At 57.2% G+C, this 22,133-nt stretch overlaps 1 protein-coding gene across 4 annotated transcripts in view; it reads right to left on the bottom strand.

Annotated features, from left to right (window-relative positions):
* EBF4 (EBF family member 4) overlaps window positions 1–18,672 on the bottom strand; it is a 57,890-nt gene extending 39,218 nt beyond the window's left edge. For 3 of the 4 annotated variants that reach the window (XR_006200525.1, XM_042931435.1, XM_042931437.1), the window contains exons 1-6: window positions 17,996–18,132; window positions 7,818–7,974; window positions 7,535–7,598; window positions 7,327–7,382; window positions 5,619–5,692; window positions 4,453–4,521 (exon numbers count right to left, since the gene is read on the bottom strand). Coding sequence is in view for 3 of the 4 variants with exons in the window: in XM_042931435.1 (XP_042787369.1) it covers window positions 4,453–4,521; window positions 5,619–5,692; window positions 7,327–7,382; window positions 7,535–7,598; window positions 7,818–7,974; window positions 17,996–18,132 (557 nt within the window). In the remaining variant the exon portion in view is untranslated. Of the gene's footprint in view, window positions 1–4,452; window positions 4,522–5,618; window positions 5,693–7,326; window positions 7,383–7,534; window positions 7,599–7,817; window positions 7,975–17,995; window positions 18,133–18,630 lie in introns of those variants that run through there. The other variant, XM_042931436.1, reaches the window with a different exon arrangement.
* Between the last annotated feature and the right edge of the window lie 3,461 nt (window positions 18,673–22,133).

Below are 22,133 nucleotides of genomic sequence, written 5' to 3'. Positions count from 1 at the left end.
GAAATGAAATTTACCAGGATATCCCAATACCCTTTGCTGACAGAGAAAGATTTAAAAAAAATATATACATATAGTGACCACTGCTTGTTGCATTTTTCAACCCCAAGATCACTTGCCTTTACTCCCTGAAGATTTTACTGCTGCATCACTACACAAACTCTTGGACAATGATCCTGTCATAACACTTGGTGGTTTCAGTATCAATATAGATAGATAGTTCTTCCAAGACATTCTCCTCTGCATTCCGTGGGCATCACTCCTCCGGTGACCTTGTCTCTACCTTCCCTTGGCCACATCTTACTGATAAATGTAATCCCTGAATAATCCTACCTACGGACAACCCACGGTCTCACCATCTTCTAACCTCCAGCTCAACCCCTTTCTGGTACCTCAACTCCAAGAAATTGTTTTGCCCCATCACAGAACCTGCATGCCATGTGTCTTGCTTTCTCTTCACCCGCCCATATTCCTCTCCGTATCTAGCTTAAATTCCTGGTTCCATTTTCGTAAACGCCCTTTGCATACTCTTTTCGCTCTCTTGCCCTCTCGGGTTTCAATACACTCACCTGGCAACCCCCTAATTCTGCTTCTACACAACCGCTTACCTGTTCTGCACCTGCCCTCTCATGTAGTTTAGCGTGGCTGGAGAAATTTCTCACTTATGACCATAAACCTGAGGCAGGCCCTTCGTAGCTGCTTGGTAATCACATGATGTTTCAATGGTTCACTCATCCTCTTGGACAACTATTTCATGCCCTACTGTCTCCTTCTCCATCCTTATCCTTCACTGTTGACCTTGCTTCCCCTTACACTGAGAAAACAAAGCAATCAGGAAAGAAGATGTCCTGATTTGCCCACTTCCGGGTCCAGGCTCTCTGACTTCCTTGCTCTGTCCATTGAGAACTGTCTGTGCTCCCAGCTAAACCAGTCCTCCACCCATGCATGGGATCTCATGTCCTCTGCTGACTAAAGGACATGGCTTCAGCAATTTCCACCTCTATCTCTCCTGTAGCATCGTTTCCTCCTTTCCTACTGGGTTCTCTCTTCAGCATATGAAGACGCTGTATTTTTTTCTTGACCTTTTCATTTCTCTGATTTCTTTATTTTAATTTTTAAGAAATGTTTATTTTGGGGCGCATGGCTGGCTCCGTTGATTGCGCATCCGGCTTTGGCTCAGGTCTTGACCTCACAGGCGAGTTCGAGCCCCGCAACAGGCTCTGTGCTGACAGCTCAGAGACCGGAGCCTGCTTTGGATTCTGTGTCTCCCTCTCTCTCTGCCCGTCTCCCGCTCTCTCTCTCTCTCTCTCTCTCTCTCTCTCAAAAATAAACGTTAAAAAAAAGTATTTTATTTACTTACTTTGAGAGAGAGAGAGAGAGAGAGAAAGAGTGCAGGTATGCATATGTGAGAGCAGGGGAGGGGCAGAGACAGAGGAAGAGAGAGAATCCCAAGCAGTGAGATTCTGAGCAGGGAAGCCTGCCCCAGGCTTGATCCCACCAACCGCCAGATCATGACCTGAAATCAGCCAACAGTTGGTCACTTAGCCGACTGGGCCACCTAGGCGCCCTTCTGATCCCTTTAGAGCAAAACCAGAGTTCCTCTGTTCACTGCCTCTAGTCTCTCTTCTCCCGTTCTCAGACACCCTCCTAACAGACTTCTGCCCCTCCACTCTATTGGAATAGCTCTTGTTCAGGTCACCAATGTCCCCCTCATTGCTAAATGTAATGGTCAATTCTTAGTCTCCATGAGATCATGACCTAAGTGGAAATCAAGAGCTAGCTGCTGACTGAGCCACAAAGGTGTCCCTGGAATGTTTTCTTACCCAGACTTCTAGGACATTCCACTCCTCCGACTTTCCTTGTACTGCCTTGGCTGCTGCTTTTCATTCTCCTTCGCTGGCTCTGCATCTCCATGACCTCTAAACACTGGATAGCCCAGATTCAGTTCTTGGACCTCTTCTATTTTCATTCAGCATTGATTCTCTTAACGACTTCATTCATTCATTCATTCATTCATTCAGATTTCTATCTGCAGCCTGGACCTTTCCCTTGAGATCCATCATCATGTTTTCAGCTGCTTATCAACCCCCCTGGACATTTAACAAACATCTTAACACCAAACTCCTGACCTCTCTCCTCCCAAACCCACTCGTCCTGAAATCTCTCCTCAGGAAATAGGAACTCTGTCCTTCCGGGCTGATCAGCTCAGAAATCTTGGATGTGTCTTTAACTCCCCTCTCTCTGTGTCACTTTGTCTCTCCTCCCGTAACAGATCCTGTCAGCTCTGCCTATGAAATTTATCCAACCACTTCCTGCCTAACACCCTGTCTATAACAGCCTCCGCTTACCCTCACCTGGATAACTGTACTGGCTTCGTAACTCAACTCCCTGCCTCCCCCATTGCCTCCTACAGGTCATCTGCAACACACGAGTCAGAGTGATCTTGCTAAAATATAAATCAGGTCATCTCATTCCCCTCCCAAACCTCTCCTGCCTGCCCCCCTATCCCCTGCCCATGGCTTCCATGCCATTCAGAATAAAAGCCAAAGTCCTTATAATGATCTATATGCAACCTACAAGGCCCTGTCTGCATGGTCTTACCCGCCTCCTCCCCCACCTGCTGGTTCTCTGACACCACCTCCTCCCATGGTCCCTCTTCCTCCGGTCACCTGCGCTTTCTCGCTCCTCCTTAAATGCATCAGGTACGCTCCTGCCAAGAATATTCTTCCCCTGGATTCAAACATGGCTCACTCCCTTACTTCCTTCAGGCCTTGGCTCAAATGTCATCGTTTCAGCGAGGCTTTCCTTAAATACTCTAAAACTGCAATACCCCCTTCCTGGGCACTCTCTGATCTTTTGTGACATTTGCTTTTTCTCCTTAGCCGTTACCACCATCTAAGATAATATCCATTTCACTCATTCAGTTCGTGTCCACCTCCCCTGCTAGATCATAAGCCCATAAACACAAGCATTTTTGTCTGTTTCAGTCACTGCTTAATCCACAGAATATGGAAGAGACCCTGGCACAGAGTGAATATTAAAAAATGTATATTTGTTGAATGAATAAACGACATATTTAATTGGCCAGAGGGTGGGCAACAGGCGTTCTCAAAACTGCTGGTACGAATACCAACTGTGTAATCTCCACAGAAGGCAAATTGACAATAACTATTAAAATCACAAATGCAGGGGCACTTGGGTGGCTCAGTCAGTTGAGCGTCTGACTTCAGCTCAGGTCATGATCTCACGGTTCATGAGTTCGAGCTCCACATCGGGCTCTGTGCTGACAGCTCAGAGCCTGGGGCCTGCTTCAGATTCAGTGTCTCCTTCTCTCTCTGCCCCTCTTCTGCTCATGCTCTCTCTCTCTCTCTCTCTCTCTCTCTCAAAAATAAATAAACATTAAAAAAATTACAAATGCACATCTCCCCTGACCCAGAAGTGCTGCTTTTAAAGTATCCTTCGTATAAATGCATGTATGTGCAAAGTGACACATGGAGAAAGTAAGCCGCTGCAGAATATTTTATCCGCGAAAAGGAACGAAAACAGCCAAACTGTCCAGCAATGGCAGACTATAAGAAATTATAGCTTTTCCATCCCATGGAATAGTTTGCAGTGGCAAAAAAGAAGAAAGGAGACTTCTTGTGTCCTGATGGAACCTCCCGGATACACACGTTTTTTAGAGAAGAGAAAAGGAGCTGAAAAGTACAGTTGGTGTGCCACTGTTTTTATAAACATAAAAGGCAAGGTACAAAAAGAATATGTATCTGCATTTTCTCATCTGTGTGCAGACTATCTCAAGAAAGATGCCCAAGAAACTGCTAACAACGGTTGCTTGTTTGGAGGGCAATGGGTGGGTGAGACGCAGAGGTGGGAGCCTTCCCCCCTCCCATAAACTCTTTTAAACCCGAATTTTTGCTCCTGTGAATGGTTATCTATTGAGAGGAGAATAAGGAGAATAATTCAAAAAGAAACAAAATAATTTTTAAAACATCGTGGTGGCAGCACGCATCTTTACACGTATCACCTTGACAATCCTGTGACTGAAACCCAGCAAGTATGTCCCCACTTTTCAAACGAAGGAAACGGAAGTTTAGAGACGTCAAGTCAAGCAGTGCAGGGGTAGAATGGGATGGGGGACTGGAACCCTGCTTACCCTGCCTTTCTCTTGCCAGCCCCTCAGTCCTCCCAGCCCATGTTCTGGGCTCTGGTTCACTTCCTCCAGCCCCCACCCCCACCCCCGGCTCCCCAGAGTGGTGTCCTTCCACAGGGACCACACTCCTAGGCCCAACCCCAGAAATCTACCACCGGGAGCTTCGCTCAGAGGCCAGGGGTGGCAGCTCCCTGGAGTCTGACAGTTCGTCTCTGCTTAGAGCCACCAACAGGAGGGTGGGTGTGCCACCATGCCCCGTGGCTGAACCCAGCCCGCCCTGGCCCCCCAGGGCCTCCAGCTTGTACCTGTCAATAATGACCGGGTCAGAGGGTGTCTCGTTCCGATTGCCACAGCTCTTCCGGTCACAGCACCGGCTGGGGGAAGATGAGGAGAGAGGGAAGGAGGAAAGGGAGGGAAGGAGAAGGGGTGTGTGTGTGTGTGTGTGTGTGTGTGTGTGTGTGTGCACGCGCGCACCAGTTTGCACACATGCTTCAGGATGAGGATACTGATGTCCTGTCTCTGACTATGGAATCCCTGGCCCAGGGGACTCATTCCCAGGAGACTGGGGAGAAGGAAGGGTCTTCGTGGGGACCTGGAGAGCCCAGTCCTGAATGCAAGGTTGGGTGGGGAACCCTTGTCCCAATGGCATGCTGCTCCTGGCGGATGCAGGAAAAGCAGGCTGCCGGCCACCTACAGGGTCTCTCCCTCTCTCTCTCTCTCTCTGGACACTTTTTATACACATAGAAAAGAGCTCAAACTGGAAGCATGCAGCTCATAAATTTTCAAAAAGTGAACCCACCCATGCAACCAGCACCCGGACCAAATGTGACGATGTGATCAGAGCCCCAGAAACCCCCTCATGCCTCTTCCTTGTCACTACTCTTCCCAAAGGTAGCCAGTGTCCCAACCAGATTTTTGAATACTATTCTCTTTTCCATGCATGAAGAACTGCCTCTCAGGACCCTGTATGACTGGCATCTCCGGAGGAGACCTTGCCTAGAAATGCCAAGCTCTGGGGTAACGAGGGAAGGGGAGCCAAGAGCTGTGCCCCCACCCCGCCACTGCCCCGCCCCCCCTCCCCACCCCGCTGAGGGAGCACCCTGAGGTTCACCTAGGAAGCAGCAAAGTTTCCTCTCTCTAGCTCCTGAGCTAATGCGGGAGGCCCAACCCTGCCCCCCCCCTCCCCCCAGCAAGCCTCCCCTGAGCTTTATTAGTTAAGCTTTCCAGTGGTGGCAGGAGGCCTCTCTTACAAAAACACTTGGCGAAGCCACATAAACAGGCCAGGCTAATGGGGCCTCAAGGACCCTCTCTTCAGCCAGCACTGTGCTCAAGGGCCTCCCTCCTCCCTCACCACCTTCCCCCATCCGGCTTCCCTAGGGAGCTGAGAGGAGGAGGAGGGGGGTGACAGTGGTCAGGGGCAGGGCCTGGTGGGGCCCAAGGGGCAAGGTGCAAGTAACCCAAACCTTCTCACCTGCACATGATCTCATGAGTGAGCAGCACTCGGCACATTTCGGGGTTCTTGTCCTGCCCCTCATAGATGATGGCCTGGGGGGAGAGGGGAAGCGCACAGGCTCGAGGGGAAGGAGGCTCCTCTCAAGTCCAAGTGGAGGGAAGAGAGATGAGCCCTGCCCCCAGGGAAGATCATGCCCTCCAACTTGCTCTGGGCCTCTGGGGCGCCCAAGAAGGCAAAGCAGGAGCTGGGATCTGGGCCAAATCAGGACCACCACAGTGGGGGGCGGGATGGGCTAGAGTGTCACGAGGTCGGTCTACAGATTCTGGTTGTCCACAGGCCGTGCTTTCCAGAGCCAGCTCTGTTTGAGGCCGGGGATGTCCCCAGACCACAAGGACCAAGGTCAAGTTGTTGGTGGGGTAGACACACTCTTTCCTCCACTGTTTCCATGCCCCTAGTGGACCTCTGTCTCCTGCTCAGAGGCACTGTCCCTCTGGGCTCTCCGTATCGTGTCCTCAGCCCAGGCCCGCGTGTCCCCCTTGCACTGTTCTATCAGCCTCCCCATGGGTCCCCTAGCATCCGCTCTGCCCCGAAGCAGGGAGTGCGAGCTTCATAAACCGCAGCTCTGGCTTCCCACTTTCTAACCCTCTGCGCCTCCCGGCCAGCCCTCACTTGTGGGGTCCCTGTCTCTCTGGACCTCCTCCAACCCCTTCCACATTTGTCCCCTGCACGGTCCCATTTGCCACACTGCCTGGTCTGCCTCCCACACCGCGGTGACCGCAGGCTTTCTAGAAATAAACCACTTCTTCCTCTGCCCTGGGATTGGGTGGAGGCTACTTGAAGACTGTGGGAAAGCCCGTCTCCACCTTGCATTCCAGGCCACTGACTGGCCCATTTGTGACACAACCCTGCTCCTTACCAGCACTCACAACTTCTCTGAAGAAGCCCTGAGTCTTGGGGCCCTGCCTTTGGCAGGATCCACAGGGATTGACTCAGATTTCAATTTCCCCAAGCTCCTTATGCTGGCCTCTGAGCCTCCTGTGACCTTCCATGGCAGCAAGGCACTAAGGATCTGCAGTAGAAGCTCTGGGGTCCCACCCGGTCCCCTTTCTTGGACCAGTGCTCCCATCCCCCAGCTGTGGTTAGTGTAGGCTGCTAAGGGCTTTCTCTTGAGAGTTGCCCTCAGCACATAGGAGCTGCCTAGCCTGGAAATGTCTCAAAGGTTACACTCTCCCCTTGGGAGTGGTCCACAGCCAACGACTGACTGGTACAGGGTACATAATCCTGGCCTCCTTGCCTCAAGGGGGCACAACTCGGGTGCCATTCCGTCTCTAGAGCTCCCTGCAGATCAGACTGAGGCTAGACTCCATCAGGCCGAGGCTAGACTCCAGCTGGGACCACGTCCTTGCTGAGCCCCGCTCAGCCTTCTCTGTCCTGCTTCCTTCTCTCCCCTTCTCCTGAGTGCTTCTCCACGGCTCCCCAATAAAGCCCATGCACCTGAATGCCCCTCTAGGCTGGGCTTCTAGGGGAGGCAACCTAAGAGCCTTTGTACAAATATTACCTTCTTCCAGATTGCAGGGCAAGGCCATGCACACCCTCCTGCCGGGTGGGGGCTGGACCAGTGGGGAGGAGCAGCATGGGGGAGGCGGGGGCAGGGATGAGGATTCACACTCAAATGGGGTCCGAGAGGAGGGCGGGATGGGCCTGAGCATCCCCTGGGCTGGCTCACCTGCTTGGACATGGAGTCAATGAGGCGCACATAGAGGTCCTGCTCCGTCCGAAGTCCTAAGGGTGGGGAGGTGGAGAGGGCTTGCTGGGGCCTCCGATGACGCCACACCCTCCCCACCTGGAGCCAGGCCCTCCTCCGCACGGAGGAATGGGGCCTTCTACGTCACACAAGGTTCGGGGATCCTAGACCTCCTCTGGGCGTCACTCACCATTGTTATACACCAATCGGAGGCGGTAATGGATCCCGTTGTTTGTCTTTTCAGCCCCAGGTTCCTGCAGGGACAAGATGGGGAGGATGCTTAGTGTTCACGTGGATCCTCCAGCCTCCCCTCAACCCCCCCCACCTCATCCCACTCCCTCTCCCTCCCTTCCATCCATTCCACCCCCCTCTCTGCCCGCCCCTTCACGGGCTATCCATTCAACTGCCCAGTGGGAGGGGGTTCCGGGAAGCCCTCCCTCCCCACCCCATGCTCTGGCCCACGAGCCTCTCACACGGTCCTTTTCCACGAAATCGATGAAGGCTGTGCGCTCCACCTCCACGGGCTGCCCCTGCCGGTCATACATGGCCAGCACGAAGTGGAAGAAGTTGGATTTCCTGAGGTTGGAGGGGGGCTGCTTCTCAAAATGTGCGCGTGCCAGGCCCACGCCACTGCGAGGAGGAAAGGAGCTGGAAAACCACCGGAAGTGCCCTCCGGAGAGAAAGACCCCATCGCCTCCGACCAGGAAGGTGTGCTGGTCAGGACATGGGTCTGACATGGCAAGAGTCTGGGCAAGAAATTAGATTGGATGGGCCCATTCCACCCTTGTCTTTGCCAGAGATCTCAGTTCTAGACAGGGCTCCCCAGACGGCGGTCACCCTAGCCTGCTCTGCTGGCGACAAGTGTCACAGCAGGAAGCAGTGGAGGCAGATTTCCCCCTGGGCCCCACATTTTGAAAGGCTGATCTCTAAAACCACATATATGAGCGGCCAATCTAACTGACCAGAGGCTCCTGTGACTGCCCTTTAGAGCATCAGGGGGCAGCTAGGAGGTTCTGGAACAAACAACCCACTGTACCCCAGCCCGTGACATGAAACTGGTGCAGGACCACTAATCTGCCCAGCCCACAACCTGGGCTATGTCTGAAGGCAGGGGGTGTCCTCCGTAGGTATATAGGGACCTGCCTTCACACTTTGGGAAAGATACACGCTGGTTCCCTTGGGCAGAAGGACCTTCTGGTCTAGCCTTGCCCAGACTTTCTCCTGGCTCATCAGAAACGGTTCCTAGAAGCAAGGCCTGGGTGAGAGCAGAGGGAAAACAAAGGCCCTATTCATCAAGTATTTCCTCAGCCTCAACGACGTACCAAGCACTGGACGCATGGCACTGAGTGGGGCCAGAATTAAATGCCTGGAAGGGAGGGAAGACAGATACAGAGAGCTATAGCACAAGGCACAGTGGTGGGTACTCCCCAAAAGATGTTACTATGCAAAAAATCTATAGAGGCAAATCACTTCTGTCTGTGAGAGGTGAGGGGAAGCCTTCACAGAGACGGTGGCTGTTCCCCTGGTTCTTGAGGAGTGACTAGGAGCTCGACAGTTGCAGCAGGCCAAGGGGTAGAACAAACAGCATGAGAAATGGTTGTAGGTGTGAGGGTTGGTGTCACTGGACCAGATTTTAGATTTCTGGATTTTTTTTTTTAACGTTTATTTATTTTTGAGACAGAGCATGAATGGGGGAGGGGCAGAGAGAGAGAGGGAGACACAGAATCTGAAACAGGCTCCAGGCTCTGAGCTGTCAGCACAGGGCCCAACGCGGGGCTCGAACTCACGGACCACGAGATCGTGACCTGAGCCGAAGTTGGATGCTTAACCGACCGAGCCACCCAGGCGCCCCTAGATTTCTAGATTTTAGAAAGTGAAGTGAAGAGAAGAAAAGTTGCATTGGTAGTGCCAGACTGCGGAGACACAAAAACCAGGCCATGGAGTTTAGACTTTCTCCTCCGGGCCACTCTTAAAAAGAGTGTTCCTTGGGTCTCTCGTAGCTTCAGATCCTCCTTCTCCAAAAGGCGGCTGTGGCCACAGTCACCAGGAAATGAGGCTTCGTGGCGTGCACAAGTGTATGTGGGGGGCCCTGGGACACCCTCCAGGAACGGACCTTACTTGACTTGACTCAGGCTGGCGTTCCCGCGTGTGGTAGCCAAGATGGTGCCCCACGATCCCCTCCTCCTGGCATTCGCGCCCTTGTGTAGTCCCCTCCCAGACTGTATCGGGGTTGGTCTGTGTGGCCAATAGAATGCAGCACAAATGAGAGCATATGATTTCCAAGGTTAGGTCATAAAAGACACCGTGGCTTCTGCCTCGTTCTGTTGGATCAGCCACACAGGGCAAAGCTGGCTGCCACCTTGTGAGGACACTCAAGCAGCCATGTGGAAGGTCTACATGGAGAAGACCCAAGGTCTTCTGCCAGCCCTCAGCTTGCCAGCAGCGTGAATGAGCCACATTGGAAGAAGATCTACCAGCCCCAGCAAAGCCTTCAGATGACTGCCGCCTCATAAGAGGCCCTGAGCTGCCCCCTGATTTCTGACTCTGAGAAACTGTGTGAGGTAACGGATGTTGAGGGATGTGGTTTGACAAATACAAGGAAAGGCCACCAGAAGGTTCTGAAGCCAGGCAGGGCTTAGAAGATGATGCCTGTGGGGAGGGTGCAGTGGGGTGGGAAAGAGAAGCTGCCCCAGGGATGCCGATAGGATGAGGGTGATGGTGCTGGGATATTCTTGCAAAACCATAATATCTGGGATATCCTGGCTTGAGAGCCTCGTTATGTTTTTACTCATATATATTCAGGATTTTTTAAAATATTTATTTTGAGAGAGAGCGAGGGCACTGTGCACACAAGCACACGCAAGGCAGGGAGGGGTGGGGCAGAGACGGAGGGAGAGAAAGAATCCCAGGCAGGCTCTGTGCTGTCAGTGCAAAGCCCTATGTGGGGCTCGAGCCCAGATCCCACGAACCATGAGATCATGACCTGAACCGAAATCAAGAGTCGGACGCTTAACCCACTGAGGCACCGAGGTGCCCCTCCTTCTACATATTATGGTAAATACAATGAAAGGACCAGTGTTCCACCTCCTCAAGCCTACTTGAGAGCTTCACCGTTCCATGTGAAATGCTGATTTCAGAGGCAGAAATGATGGTCTTCTTTCTCTCTGATCAAGGAGTTGGAGGAGGGCCACCCACACCTTCTCTTCCTCACCAACCGCTTGTCCCTTTCTGCAAGGATGTTCCCCCTCCAGCTTCCCATTTCCTCAGCCTTCTCCTCCCCTCCCTTTCAGGCTGACGGTCCTTTCAAGTCCTGGCCTTGACCCTCCTGCTTCCCATTTGCCAGAAGCAGGGATGCCCGAAGAGCTTTGATCACAGCAGGCCCTTGATTACTGTTGATGCATATGCTAATGAGGCAGCAACCCTGACCCCAGGACCAGTTTAGGGGTGGTGGGAGGAGGTGCTCCCAGGGTCAGGTTCCAGGACCACCTGAGGGGAGAAAAGGCAGAAGGGTGGGCTTGTGGAGCCCTCCCCATCACTGTGCCCTTTCTTCCGTCAGCTAGCCTAGGGAAGGTGTCTAGAAGGCTCTCAGGCAGCAGGGATGGAAGGTCCAAGGAGAGGGGCCTTAACAGACAAGGGGTGGATGCCCAGCAATAACGCAATCCCCTAGACCACTCAGTGTACCCTTTCTTCACAGACACCCCTGCACTTCCAGGCCAAGAGTAAATCAATGATGCTGGCATGCATCTCTCTCATCCATCCCTCTTGGCAAATGTCAGTCAGTCCCGGGTCCTGGCTGCCTGCCAGCTCCTGCCAGGCTTCTAAGGACCAGACCTAGGAAGTCTGGCCCAAGTCCCAAGCCAAACTCCCTTCACGGGGCTGCCCTCCATCCAAGAGGGGATTCCTGGGGAGAGAGGTCAGGAAACCCAGGGAGAGAGAAGAGAGCAGGTCCTTCTGCCCCCTGCCTGGGGCCTGTGTACCAGCACCCAGTGCTGCCAGCTGGGGGACACAGAGCAGCTGCACTGCCTCACGTACCTGTGCCCTACCCCAAAGTGGGGTCAGGTTCAGTTCCATTCCTGGGGCAGCCCAGCATCATCATCCCTTCCCCACCTTGCTTAGCAGGTCTGAGGCACCCGCCTCTTCCCCGGCTCACAGACATCCAGGCAAAACAGTGGGACAGGTGGCTAGTTTACAGCTCCCGACAGAATTACTATCAGGTGAACAAGGACAGAACAATATGAGGAACAGCTCCAGCCCCCTGCAGACCCGGAGAGGACCGCAGAGTGGGCGAGACCCCTGCTGGGCACACCCAGGGCTCGCTCCTGGTCTGTGAGTGTCTGCAGTTCACCCTGCTCATACTCTGGCTGGACATGTGAGAGGGTCAAGGTGAAATAGAATAAGTTTTACTTTAAAGGCATTCCGGTATTTCCTATGAGCAAGAGACAGAGAATGACATAAGGGTCAGCACATCAGCAAGAACGTGAGGTAGGTCTGGACTATCCTTCCTTCTCCTTCCTGGCCCCCCCCCTGCACCCCCAACACGCAGGAGGTGACCAATCAACATCCCGAAGTGGGAGTGCAAGCCCCAAAGGGAGAGGGGTGGGAGGGGTCAGGAGAGACTTTTGCTCTTGTAATGAGGAAACAAACCAAGATGAAAGAACACAAAGGAAGAAAAGAGAGATTGACTCAAACTCAGAAAACAGACATGGGGGGGCAGGGGTGCAGAGAGGTCTGAGAGCCCCTGCTGGGTGCAGGTGGGCTACCGGTGGGAGGTGGGGCCACTGTCCGCTCTCTTACTGGCTTAGAGACAGACGGATGTGGATGAAGGCCAATGTCTCTGATTCTGTGGTCTCCAAGATGGGGTTGCCCAAGATCGCCACCGGGATGTGGGGGGAAACTACAGGCATGAATCCTTTATCTACAAGAAAGAAGGGCAGCAGGAGTAGAGTCCCTGAAGTCTGGAGAGGCAAGGCTTCAAAGGCAAACAGTGATTCCAGGAAACACTTGGCCAGGCTGGGGAATGAGAGAGGGAAAGGCACTCCCTAAAGGGTGCCTTATCAACAAGTTACTGCCCTGGGCAACTGCGGCTCAGGCGGCTGGGAGCTCTGGAAACAGTCTCGAACAGGTGCTGCAGAGTTATCTGCCGGAGGGCTGGAGGAAGGAGCTGGGGTAGTCATCCACCAACTTCAGCCATTGGCTGAGGGCTCCCGGGGCAGCGTTTCTAAGGTACTTTGCGGCCTGGTGCGCAAGCGGGCAGAGCGGGCCCTGGCAGCCTGCGGAGGTTCCGGGAGGCAGATGCCGGCAGGGGAAGCAGACCCTTTACCAAGGGTCCGGAGGGGATTTGGCTGGGGTACCAACTACCAGCCATCGGGAGGCCCTCGGTGTGTTGGAAGCCGGTAAAATTACAGCCCAAGGGACTGAGTGCAACTTGGCGGGTAGGCCTAGGAACTGGCTCACCTGGTGCCTGTGTTGCCGGAGCCTATAATTCAGAGACATTTCATTCACTTAGCATCGTTAGTGCACAGAGCATGCCGCATGGGCGCCTTTTTCAGATAAATGCAGCTGAGTGACGAAAACAGCCACGTCGAACACTTTTGTGAGGCTCCAGAAAGAATTACCCATCTCTTGGCTTTCTTCAAAAGACTGTTCTCGACAAAATGTTCAGAACAGTTTCCTGTCGACTCTGGAGTGGGCTGAGGTGGCGGGGCATTTGCTCTTGTACTCAAGACCCCGGATGTGGGGGGACAAAGGGCTCGTTTTCATATTCCTGCGAGGGCCCACTTCGCCCCCTTGCCAGCTTCTGTTCTGGAAACAGCCCAGAAGTTAAAGGCGGCTGGGACAGAAGAGCTCTGGTTGGTGCGGCTCCTTTAGGGTCTGAGGACACCTGCTTTGTAGCAGGCAGGGATGCGCGTGGGCTTCCTGAGCACTGTGCAGGAAATCCAGGTTCAAGCTGACCCCGAGGACAACCTGACCCTCACAGCTGGGGCCATTCAGGTGGCCTGTGCTTTAAAGCACGTGGGGGATGCGTGCGGGGACACGCTGGGGGCTGCAGAGTTGTCCGGCTGCCGTTGCTGGGGCCGCAGCGGCCCCCTGCAGATGCTCCTTGGCCAGGCTGAGTGGGGTGCACCCTTCTCGAGGCAGCTGCTGGACCCTGCGACAGCTTTCCAGGGCAGAGAGCATCTCACAGTCTCAGCTGTCTCCTCGGGAGGTCACCTGGGGCTCCTTACGTCCTTGACTACACGCTTATAATAAACACGAGCAATCTAAAACAAGCCTCCCAAACCCTCAGAGGACGAGGGGCCGAGGCTGGAGTTTGGCGTCTCCCCAGAAACACCTCCTCCCGCCTCCCCCTGACTCGTGCCCGCCTGGACAGGCCGAAGTTCTGAGCAATGTCTTGGCTTGGGCCTGATCCACCTTGGAATCTGGGGAGCTGGGGAAATGGGGACAAGCCCCGAAGGGATCTGTAATGGGGGGGGGGGGCTTTTAACCTGCCCTCTCCCAGGAGGTGTGGAACAAAAAGCATGTCTCCTGTATCTCATCCTTTTGCCTCCCCTTTCCCTAAAGTCTCTGCTAATCGCAGTTCTTCTTTTCCCCATCCTGGCACCGCCGCATGGGTCTCTCCTTTCTCTGCGTCCTCTCTTCCTCCAAGTGTCCCGCTGGCCCTGCTCCCTGCAGGCCCCCACCTCCCCGGGGCCCCTTGGGACTGCTGATAACCATCACGCTGGGGCCGGCACAAGATCTGTTGGCTGAGCCCTGCCCGGCCCAACATGCCCAGAGCCCAGCTGTGCCACCAAACAGGAAGATAAAAGCGGCAGCTCAAGGGGGCGCACACACCTGGACGGTGTGGGTACCGGGAGGACCCCGAGGCTCTGAACCGTGTCCAGAGGGGTCTGCGGGAGCGGAGGCTTTGGGGCTGCTTCGTATCCCCTGCTCCCACTGTCCCATTCCACTGCTTCATATCCCCATTCCCGCTGCGGCATCGGCTGGGCTCACCTGCCACGGGAAGATGTCTCAACCACCGGGGGTCCCCCAGTGAGGGGGCAGGGAGGGAAGGGGTCTCACTGGCCAGCTCTCCCACCCTTCCTCTTGCCCACCCTTCCAGCTGTAGGGCTGCCCACCCTGCTTCTCTCTGCCCACTCCCTCGCCACCCACCCACAGGCCTGCCTGCCAGGTCCCAGGCTGAGGAGCGGCTATTAATTATTAAAGCAAACAAAAGCATTTCCTAGCAGGGAGGCCAGCCTGCAGCTGCTTACAGGAAAGGCAGCCCCAGCTGGCTTCCCTCTCAGGGCCTGCCTGTGTGCTGGGACCAGCTCAAGGGGGAGGGCGGGTTTGGGTCTCACAGGGGTCTCCCTGGGCTGCCGCCGGGGCCGCGCACCTCAGTAAGAGGACGTGGTCTGCAGGGTCATCCGGGGCACACGGGCTGGGGCTGGGACCTGCGGCTTAGAGATGAAGTCACAGCGCTGGCCAGGAATCCTTGCGCAGAGCTCCCCACTGAGAAGTTCCTGCCAGCCCTCTGCACCCGACTTCCCTTCCCTCCCCTGTTGCCTCTCCAGGGCAAGGGCACGGAGCCCCTCTTTTCTCCCTACCCCTCTTTTGCTCAGGACTTCCTTCCTCTTGGCAGAGAGCCTTCCTTACCCATCTGGGCAGGTTCTGGGCCTTCTCCACCCCTCCCTTCTGTACAATTTGGCTGTCCCAGTACCCGGTTCCTGGAGTCAGGTGGATCTTGGGGTCCACCGACGTGGAGAGGGGAGCCCAGCAGAAAGGGATTTGGGAACTTTCTAACATCCACTCCTGTGTCCTTCAGCAGATCCTCGTCGGCCCCCCTGCTGACTGCTCTAGCCTGTCCTGGTGCTGAGGACACCAGGATGAATAAGCCACTATCCTGGCCCTAAAGGAAGGCACAGGCTGGAGGGGCACAGGCTGACTGATACTGCGGCCAGTATCCTTAGGCAGCACTAAGAACTGTGCCTGAGGTCCGGGTGGGAGGGTGCAAATGTTGGAGGTGCTGGGGTGAGGGGTGGTCCCCGAGACCATAAGACTTTATTCAGTGGGTTTTGTGCATGCTGGGGCCAGGGGAATTGTTTCAAGAGGCGTTGTTAGATGCCATGTATCAGGTCAAGGGCTCCAAGGGAGTTTGGGGCCAGACGGAGATGAGCCTTGAGTGCTGAATACCTGGGAGGAAGTAGGGGTGACTGAGGTTTTAATTGGAGAGGAACAGAGTGGAGAAAAGTTCTTTGGAAATATTGCTCTGGTCCCCCCAGGGCATGGTAGATGATTTGGGGGGGGGGGGTGAGAGACTGGGCCTGGAGCAGTGGGCTAGGAGGCTGAGGTGGTGGGGGAGGAAGGTTAACCTTCAAACCTGGGAGGAAAGACGTGGAGGGCAAGGGAGTGCTACTGTGACAAGTTGACCTCTGACTGTGAGGAAATGTCTAGAAGCCTTGACAATCAGGGGGCTGTGGGGCAGAGGCATCAAGGACACTGTCAGATCCCAAGCAGCCTTGGGGAAGAGTGCTCCTGGGCACGTTTCCCAGAGGTGCGACGGGGCGGAGCTGGGCAGAGGTTGAAGAGGCAGGGGCAGAGAAAGGAAGGTTGGTTGTTGCTGTTTCAGGAGGGAAAGACCAGAGCAGAGGACTGACTGGGGACCAAGACACAAACTGGAGAGACGGGCTGCTGTTAGAAGAATGAGGAGAAAGGTTCAGCGTGCTCCCCTGTGGAAGGAGGTGGCCCAGAGTCCCCCAAATGGGGGCAGGGGCTCCCAGTCTGTGCCCCGAGGCCCAGAAGTCTCTGGACTTGCAGAGAAGGAGCCCAGGCCTGAAGAAATGCCCCCTCGCCAAACTGGGGAAGCCTACTGAGTCCCAGCAATGTGGCCCTGGGGACTCAGACTGGACACCTCAGTGCCACTCAAGAATGCCCGCGTGCAGATGACACCCCTGCTGGTCGGATCCCCTGGCAAAGGGCCTCATCCCTGCACTTCTGTAACTACACAGACTACAAGTGCATTGCCTCCTTGTGCATCTGCTTCCCTCTCATCAAATCTGCTGGCTCGAGACAGATGCAGAGGGGCAGGTGGGAGAGAAATAAGGGACTTACACCCCCGAGGCCCCACTGGACCTCTTCACCCACTCTTACAAGGAGCTCTCACCACAGCCGATGGTGGAGAAAAAGAGGGAGCCCCCATTAAGAAATGGACCACCGCAAATTAAATAAAAAACCAGAACCAACAGAAAAACAGGCAGGATACAGAATTGTATACACAGCCCGGGGGGCAGGGGGAATGTGAATGGGAAAAAAGATGGGAAGGAAATACACTAAAACGTTACCGGTCGTTGTATTAGAACAGGTGGGTTTTGGTTTGCTACTTACCCATTTTTCTGAAATATAGTTATATCATGAGGAAAGCTATGTAAATTAATTCATCGGCAAGACCCTCTCCTCTTGAAGAGATGAGTTCCAGAGAGAGCCGCCCCCCCCCCCCCCACCACCACCCAGCACTCCCTCCGACAATCAGGAAAGGACAGGGGTGCAGAAACACAGGGCTCACTTCACACATGAAACAAGGTGTGTGTCTGTAAGGGCTGAGGTTCGGGTTGGTGTCCCCTGAACAGGCTTGGGGATGTGAAGGTTGGGGCAGGGTGCCAGACCTGCTCTGCCCTGGCGCCCCCCCCCCCCCCCCCATCAGAATCCCCTCAGGCTGCTGGACAAGTAGCTGTTCAGACCCCTGGGAAGCCCAGCTCCCAAGTGCCCTGGGGGTGTGCAGAGGCAGCACCTCCTTAGTCCCAACCACTGAGAACTCCCGGCAGGAGAGCTAACATCCCCCTCCCAGCCCCAACACACACGCACCGCCCACAAGCAGGGGCACAACAAGTCCGCGGTCCAGGTGTTATGAGGAACAGGTCAACAAACCTTTTAAACTTCCTTCCCAGATCCAGGAGTCCATTCCCCACCCAGGCCCCCTGCCCATACTCCTGCAAAGGCGTCAGAGGAGATGGGCATGGGTGCTGGGTTCCCAGGGACCCTCTGCCTCCCCCAGGACCACCAGGAAACCACTTTGAGGAGAGGCGGGACCTGAGCGCCCTGCCCCAGCCCCAGCCCCAGCCCCAGCCCCAATCATTCAAGCCAAGTCGACTGCCCACCTCGCTCCTTCCCTACTCTTCAGCCCCCAGCCGCTTCTCTGGCTCTTGCACACCCCCTCCTTCAACTCTGAGGGGCGTGGGAAAGCAGAAAGGGGGCTGGGTTTTGTGCCTTTCCTGGCAGAGAGCCGCGGAATTGGACAAGGAGAGGCAGTGGGACTGCCCACGAAGGAGGGGTTGGCTGTTCCTTGACGGCCGGTGGCTGTGGGGCATGGCTCAGGGACAGCAGGCAGCGGGGATACCTTCTACTGTAGAGCCGTGGACCGCCCGGCCCCGGAGCGACAGTCAGAAACCAGAAATCAGAGCCGGGACCGCGGCAGAGGGGGCAGAAGCCCCGCCCCGGCCCGCCCCACAGCCTCAGGAGGAAGCAGAGGCACTCGGGGCAGGGTGGGCAGGAGAGCTTGCCGGCACTGTCCAGAGTTGGGGGCTCCCCCCCACCCCTCGCCCCAGCAGCTCAGCAGGCTGAGCGAAGGCGGCGCGGAGCACTCCAACCCGAGCGCACTGGGTCGCGTCCGAGCGCTTACCTCTGCGCCGCGGTGCTGGCGTCCAGGATGCCCGCGCCCTGCATCCAGGAGCGCACCGAGCCCAGGCCGGCGGGCAGCAGCGGCTCCTCCTTCAGGTTCAGCCCGCCGCGGGGCAGAGTGTCCTGCGCGGGGAACATAAGGGCGCGCAGTCGGTGGGCGCCCCCGCCGCCGGGAATGCGGTCCCGCCGCGGCTGCGGGCGTCTCGGCTCGGCCCGACCCGACGGCACCGGGCGCCTCCGGGAGCTCAGCGCAGCGCCCAGTCCCCGCGTCTCAGTGCGCGCTCGCCTCTCGGGCGCTCCCTCGGAGAAAGCGGGTCCGCGAGCGCCGGCGCTGTCCCCTCCCCTCCCGGGGCGCGGGGCGGGGAGATGGAGGGATTCCCCCGCGGCCTGAGCGCCGGCGGGCGGACTGCGAGCGAGGCGGGGAGGGCGGGAGCGGAGCCGGCACCCGGTCCGCGCGGAGGCGCCCCAGAGGCGCGCTCTGGCGGCTGCCCAGGGCCGCGGTCGTCGGAGGGGGGGGGGGGGCGAGCGCCCCGGGAGCTGCCTCCGGCGAGGCGGGGGCGCGGGGCCGCCCGCCCTTTCCCCCTCACCGCCCCCACCTCCCGCCCGCCCGCGGCGCCGGCGCGGGGCGCTGATTACCATCCGGGAGGCGGAGGCTGCTGGCGCGGAGCTCGGCGGCGGCGGCGGCGGCGGCGGCGACAGCGGCGGCAGCGGCGGCAGGAGCAGCAGCAGCCGCGCGTCCCGGGGAAAGGCAGGGGCAGCGCCGGGCCAGCAGACGCCGCCGCCGCCGCCGGCTCCCCGCGTGCCCCGGCGCCCCGGCCCTGCCGCAGCCCCGGGCGGCAGCACCTGGAGCAGCAGCAGCAGCAGCCCGGCCGACTCCCCCCGGGGCCCGGTTCCCGCGCCGCCCCGCCGCGGCCGCCGCCGGCCGCCGCTCCCCGGGGCCTGGCCGCGGGCCCGGGCCATCCCGCCGCCGCCGCCGCCGCCGCCGCTCCCGGGGGAGCGGGAGTCGAAGGGAGGGAGCGCGGGCGGGAGGAGGGATGGCGGGAGCGGGCGGGCCCAGGGGACTGGGGGCCGGGGGAGGCGGGGGCGGGGCGGCGCGGCCGGCCGAGGGGCGGCCGGGGACGTGACATCATCGGGGGAGGAGCGGCTGGGCCCGGGCCGCCGCGGTGGGGCGGATCCTGGCGAGTCGGTCGCCGGGGCTGGGGGCTGCGGCCTGGCCGAGGCCGCGGGGAGGAACGCGGGGGACGGGCGGGCCCCGGGAGGCCCGGGCTGGGGGGCAGACGGGGCTGCGACGCGAGGGAGCCAGGCCAAAGCCAGGGGAGCGCGCCACGCCGCCCTCAGAAAGCTCCGCCGCCTCGGGGTCGCCGCGGGACAGAGCTCGGGCTTCTGGCCTCACCTCCCTCTCCGAGTACCCGCCGTATTCCCCGTGCTGACACCCTGTTCCTGCACTTGCTGCTCATTCCGACGCCTCCAAGCTTTTACTCTTGTTCTTTGCTCACCCTGCTGTCCTCCTTGTATTTCCCCCTGGTGAACCTGACCTCGGTGTGACCTCAGCCTAGGACTCAAAGCTCCCTCTCTCTCTTAGGCTGGGCCCCAGACAGCCGAGCGAGCGGCGTCCCTGCGCACCCCATCCCTAGGCCCCTTCCCTGGGTTGCCTAAACCTACAGCTTGTTCGTTGGCGGACAGTGCCTTTCTGAAACCTCTTGATTTCTGATTGCCAGTTAGACACTGGGGACTCAGAGTTAGGACTCAGAGCCCAACGCACCTCCTCTTTCTCCCCAGCGTCTTCCTTCGCGGGTTTCATTACTTTTTTCTTTCTTTGTTTTTTTTTTTAGTTTCTGGCACAAAAATCAACCCACCCTTGTTCCCAGGAGCAGAGCCATTTCTGCCCCTCTCCTCACACTCTGGCCTGGTGTGTGCTGGCCAAGCTTTGAACAAGCCCAGAAGGAGTCCAGTACTGCCCTGCAGGGCGGCATGGGGGTGTCCTGCTCTGCCTGCGACTTGCCCTTTGCCGCCCCCCCCCCCCCCCCCCCCCCCCCCCCGGAATACCACTTTCCGGCCCCAGCTGACTCCCATCCTGTTGGGGGACCCCCAAGTGTGCAGTTAGTGAGCCACCCACATCGACCTAGAGGAGGGGTTCCAGGGGACACTGCTGGGCCTCCTATCACCCCGGAGGCTCCCCTACCTTCTCTCTTGACTTCTCCCCTCTTCTCCATGTCTCCCTCCACATCACCTGCAGGACCTGTGGCTCCCACCGGGACTTCCCCAGGTGTCAGCTTTTACCCCGGGTGAGATTATCAAAGGTAGGTCTCTCCCTAGGGTGAATTCTTCTGCCAGTCTCTTTCCTGACTCTAAATCCTTGCTCCTCCCGGCGTGGGCCCTGGACCGCCAGCATCAGCACTGCCTGGAGCTTGTTAGAAAGGCAGAATCTTAGGCGCTTCCCCGGATCCGCTGAATCAGAACCTACAGTTTTACAAGATCCCAGGGGACATATGCACCCATCACGGTTGGGAAGCGTTGCTTCAGAGAAACCCTCACAGCTTTCTGCACTTGCTTCACGCCTCTCTCTGACCTTCAAACCTACCTCTGGCTCTCTACATTACCAGCAGGCAGCCTACCTCTTACTTCGCGGAGAGGATCCGGGGAATGGCGGCCGGATCCTGCCTGTCTCTCTCAGCCGTTCGTGGTTTTCATCCATTCTCAGTCTTATCGCCCATTCTGTTCTCTCCCTGCACCCCCGAAAAACATGCGGACCCAGGGACCCCTTTACTAAGTCCCATCTTCTCTACCTCCTGATGCTGCCCCATCTGGTCGTCCTTCTTTCCTCTGCTCAGACCTCCCCATTCTTAAAGGAACCCTCCCCTTGTCCCCGCCTCCCCCGCCAACATGTGCCCCTCCTGTGTCTGAGAGTCCTGGGAGCACTCCGCCAAGGATGCCTCCCCAGCCCCCAGCAAGCTACTCCTAAACCCTGGCGGTCTGGCTCCCTTCCAGCTCTGCCGCTGTTTGCTCTTTTCTCAGGCCTCAGGCCCTCTGACTCCCTGCGGCACTGGGCTCTCCAGCCTCCCCCCTCCCTCCCAGGGAAGCCATCCTGATGATCAGAGCACTCTGCCTCTCTTGACCCTGTGAGTGCCCCAGGCTGCTGTGCCTTGCTGCCTTCTCCCTCCTCCCCTCAGAGAGCCGGTGATCTTCCACAGCCTCAGAGGCTGTCTTGGGGACGCGATCTCCTAGTGTGGGCCTCCATCCTGCTTCCACCAGTCCTGAATATCAGCTGGTGAGGACAGAGGCGGCCTTGACTCCCTGGGGAGGAGGGGAGCACCTGCCTCCATGGAGGGTCCCTAATGCAATAGCTCTGTCCCTGGGCATGGGATGAGGCTGCTTCGTCTCCACAAACCAGCTCCTACTCCTGCCCCCCCCCCCACCCCTCTTGTCTGTCCACGGCACCTCCTCCTGACACCCATCAGGCTTGAAGCCCAGGAGTTCATCTCGGATACTTTCCTCACCCTGGCCACAGCCAATTCTTTGTCAGATCGTAAGGATTCCCCCTCCGGGTCCTCTTCCCTGCCCCAGTGCCCACAGTGAGTATCTTTAACAATGAAACTTATTTGTCCTCTACCGGACTCCACTCTGGCTTGGAGGAGAACTCCGCCCTTGTCTGATGCTGGCCTTCGTAGCTATCTCCCTGCCCCCAGCTGCCCAGCCCAGTCACCCTCCATTCTCCTGCCACCACTTGCTTAGAAACTTCCAGATGTTCATGGCTCCCCGAATAGACATTTAGGGACTTAGTTTAGGGACATTCTGAGCCCTTTGATGCCTGATCTGGATGTCCCTTGCCACTCTTCCCTCCATTCCCTTTCTGTGCTAGTCCCTTGCTTACCTGACACCAAAGATCTTACTCCTCCCCCAACACAGGCTACCACTGTCAACAGCAGGCCTTTCATCTGGCTGGTTCCTGGGGGGGGGGGGGGGGGGGGGGGGAGGGGGTGCCCTCACTGTTGCCCCACCTTTCTTCTCTGGAAGCAACAGGGTCCACGTTCCTCTTCATGGGGTTGAAGGGCTTGGCTGTTGCAGATCTTCACGGCTCTAGAAGACTCTTCCCAAAGTAGGGTTGGGGTATGGGTGTTCAGAGTTAACCCGGGCAGAAA

Source organism: Panthera leo, chromosome A3, assembly GCF_018350215.1.
Source record: "Panthera leo isolate Ple1 chromosome A3, P.leo_Ple1_pat1.1, whole genome shotgun sequence".
Classification (NCBI taxonomy): domain Eukaryota; kingdom Metazoa; phylum Chordata; class Mammalia; order Carnivora; family Felidae; genus Panthera; species Panthera leo.
This window is presented reverse-complemented; position numbering and strand designations above follow the sequence as displayed.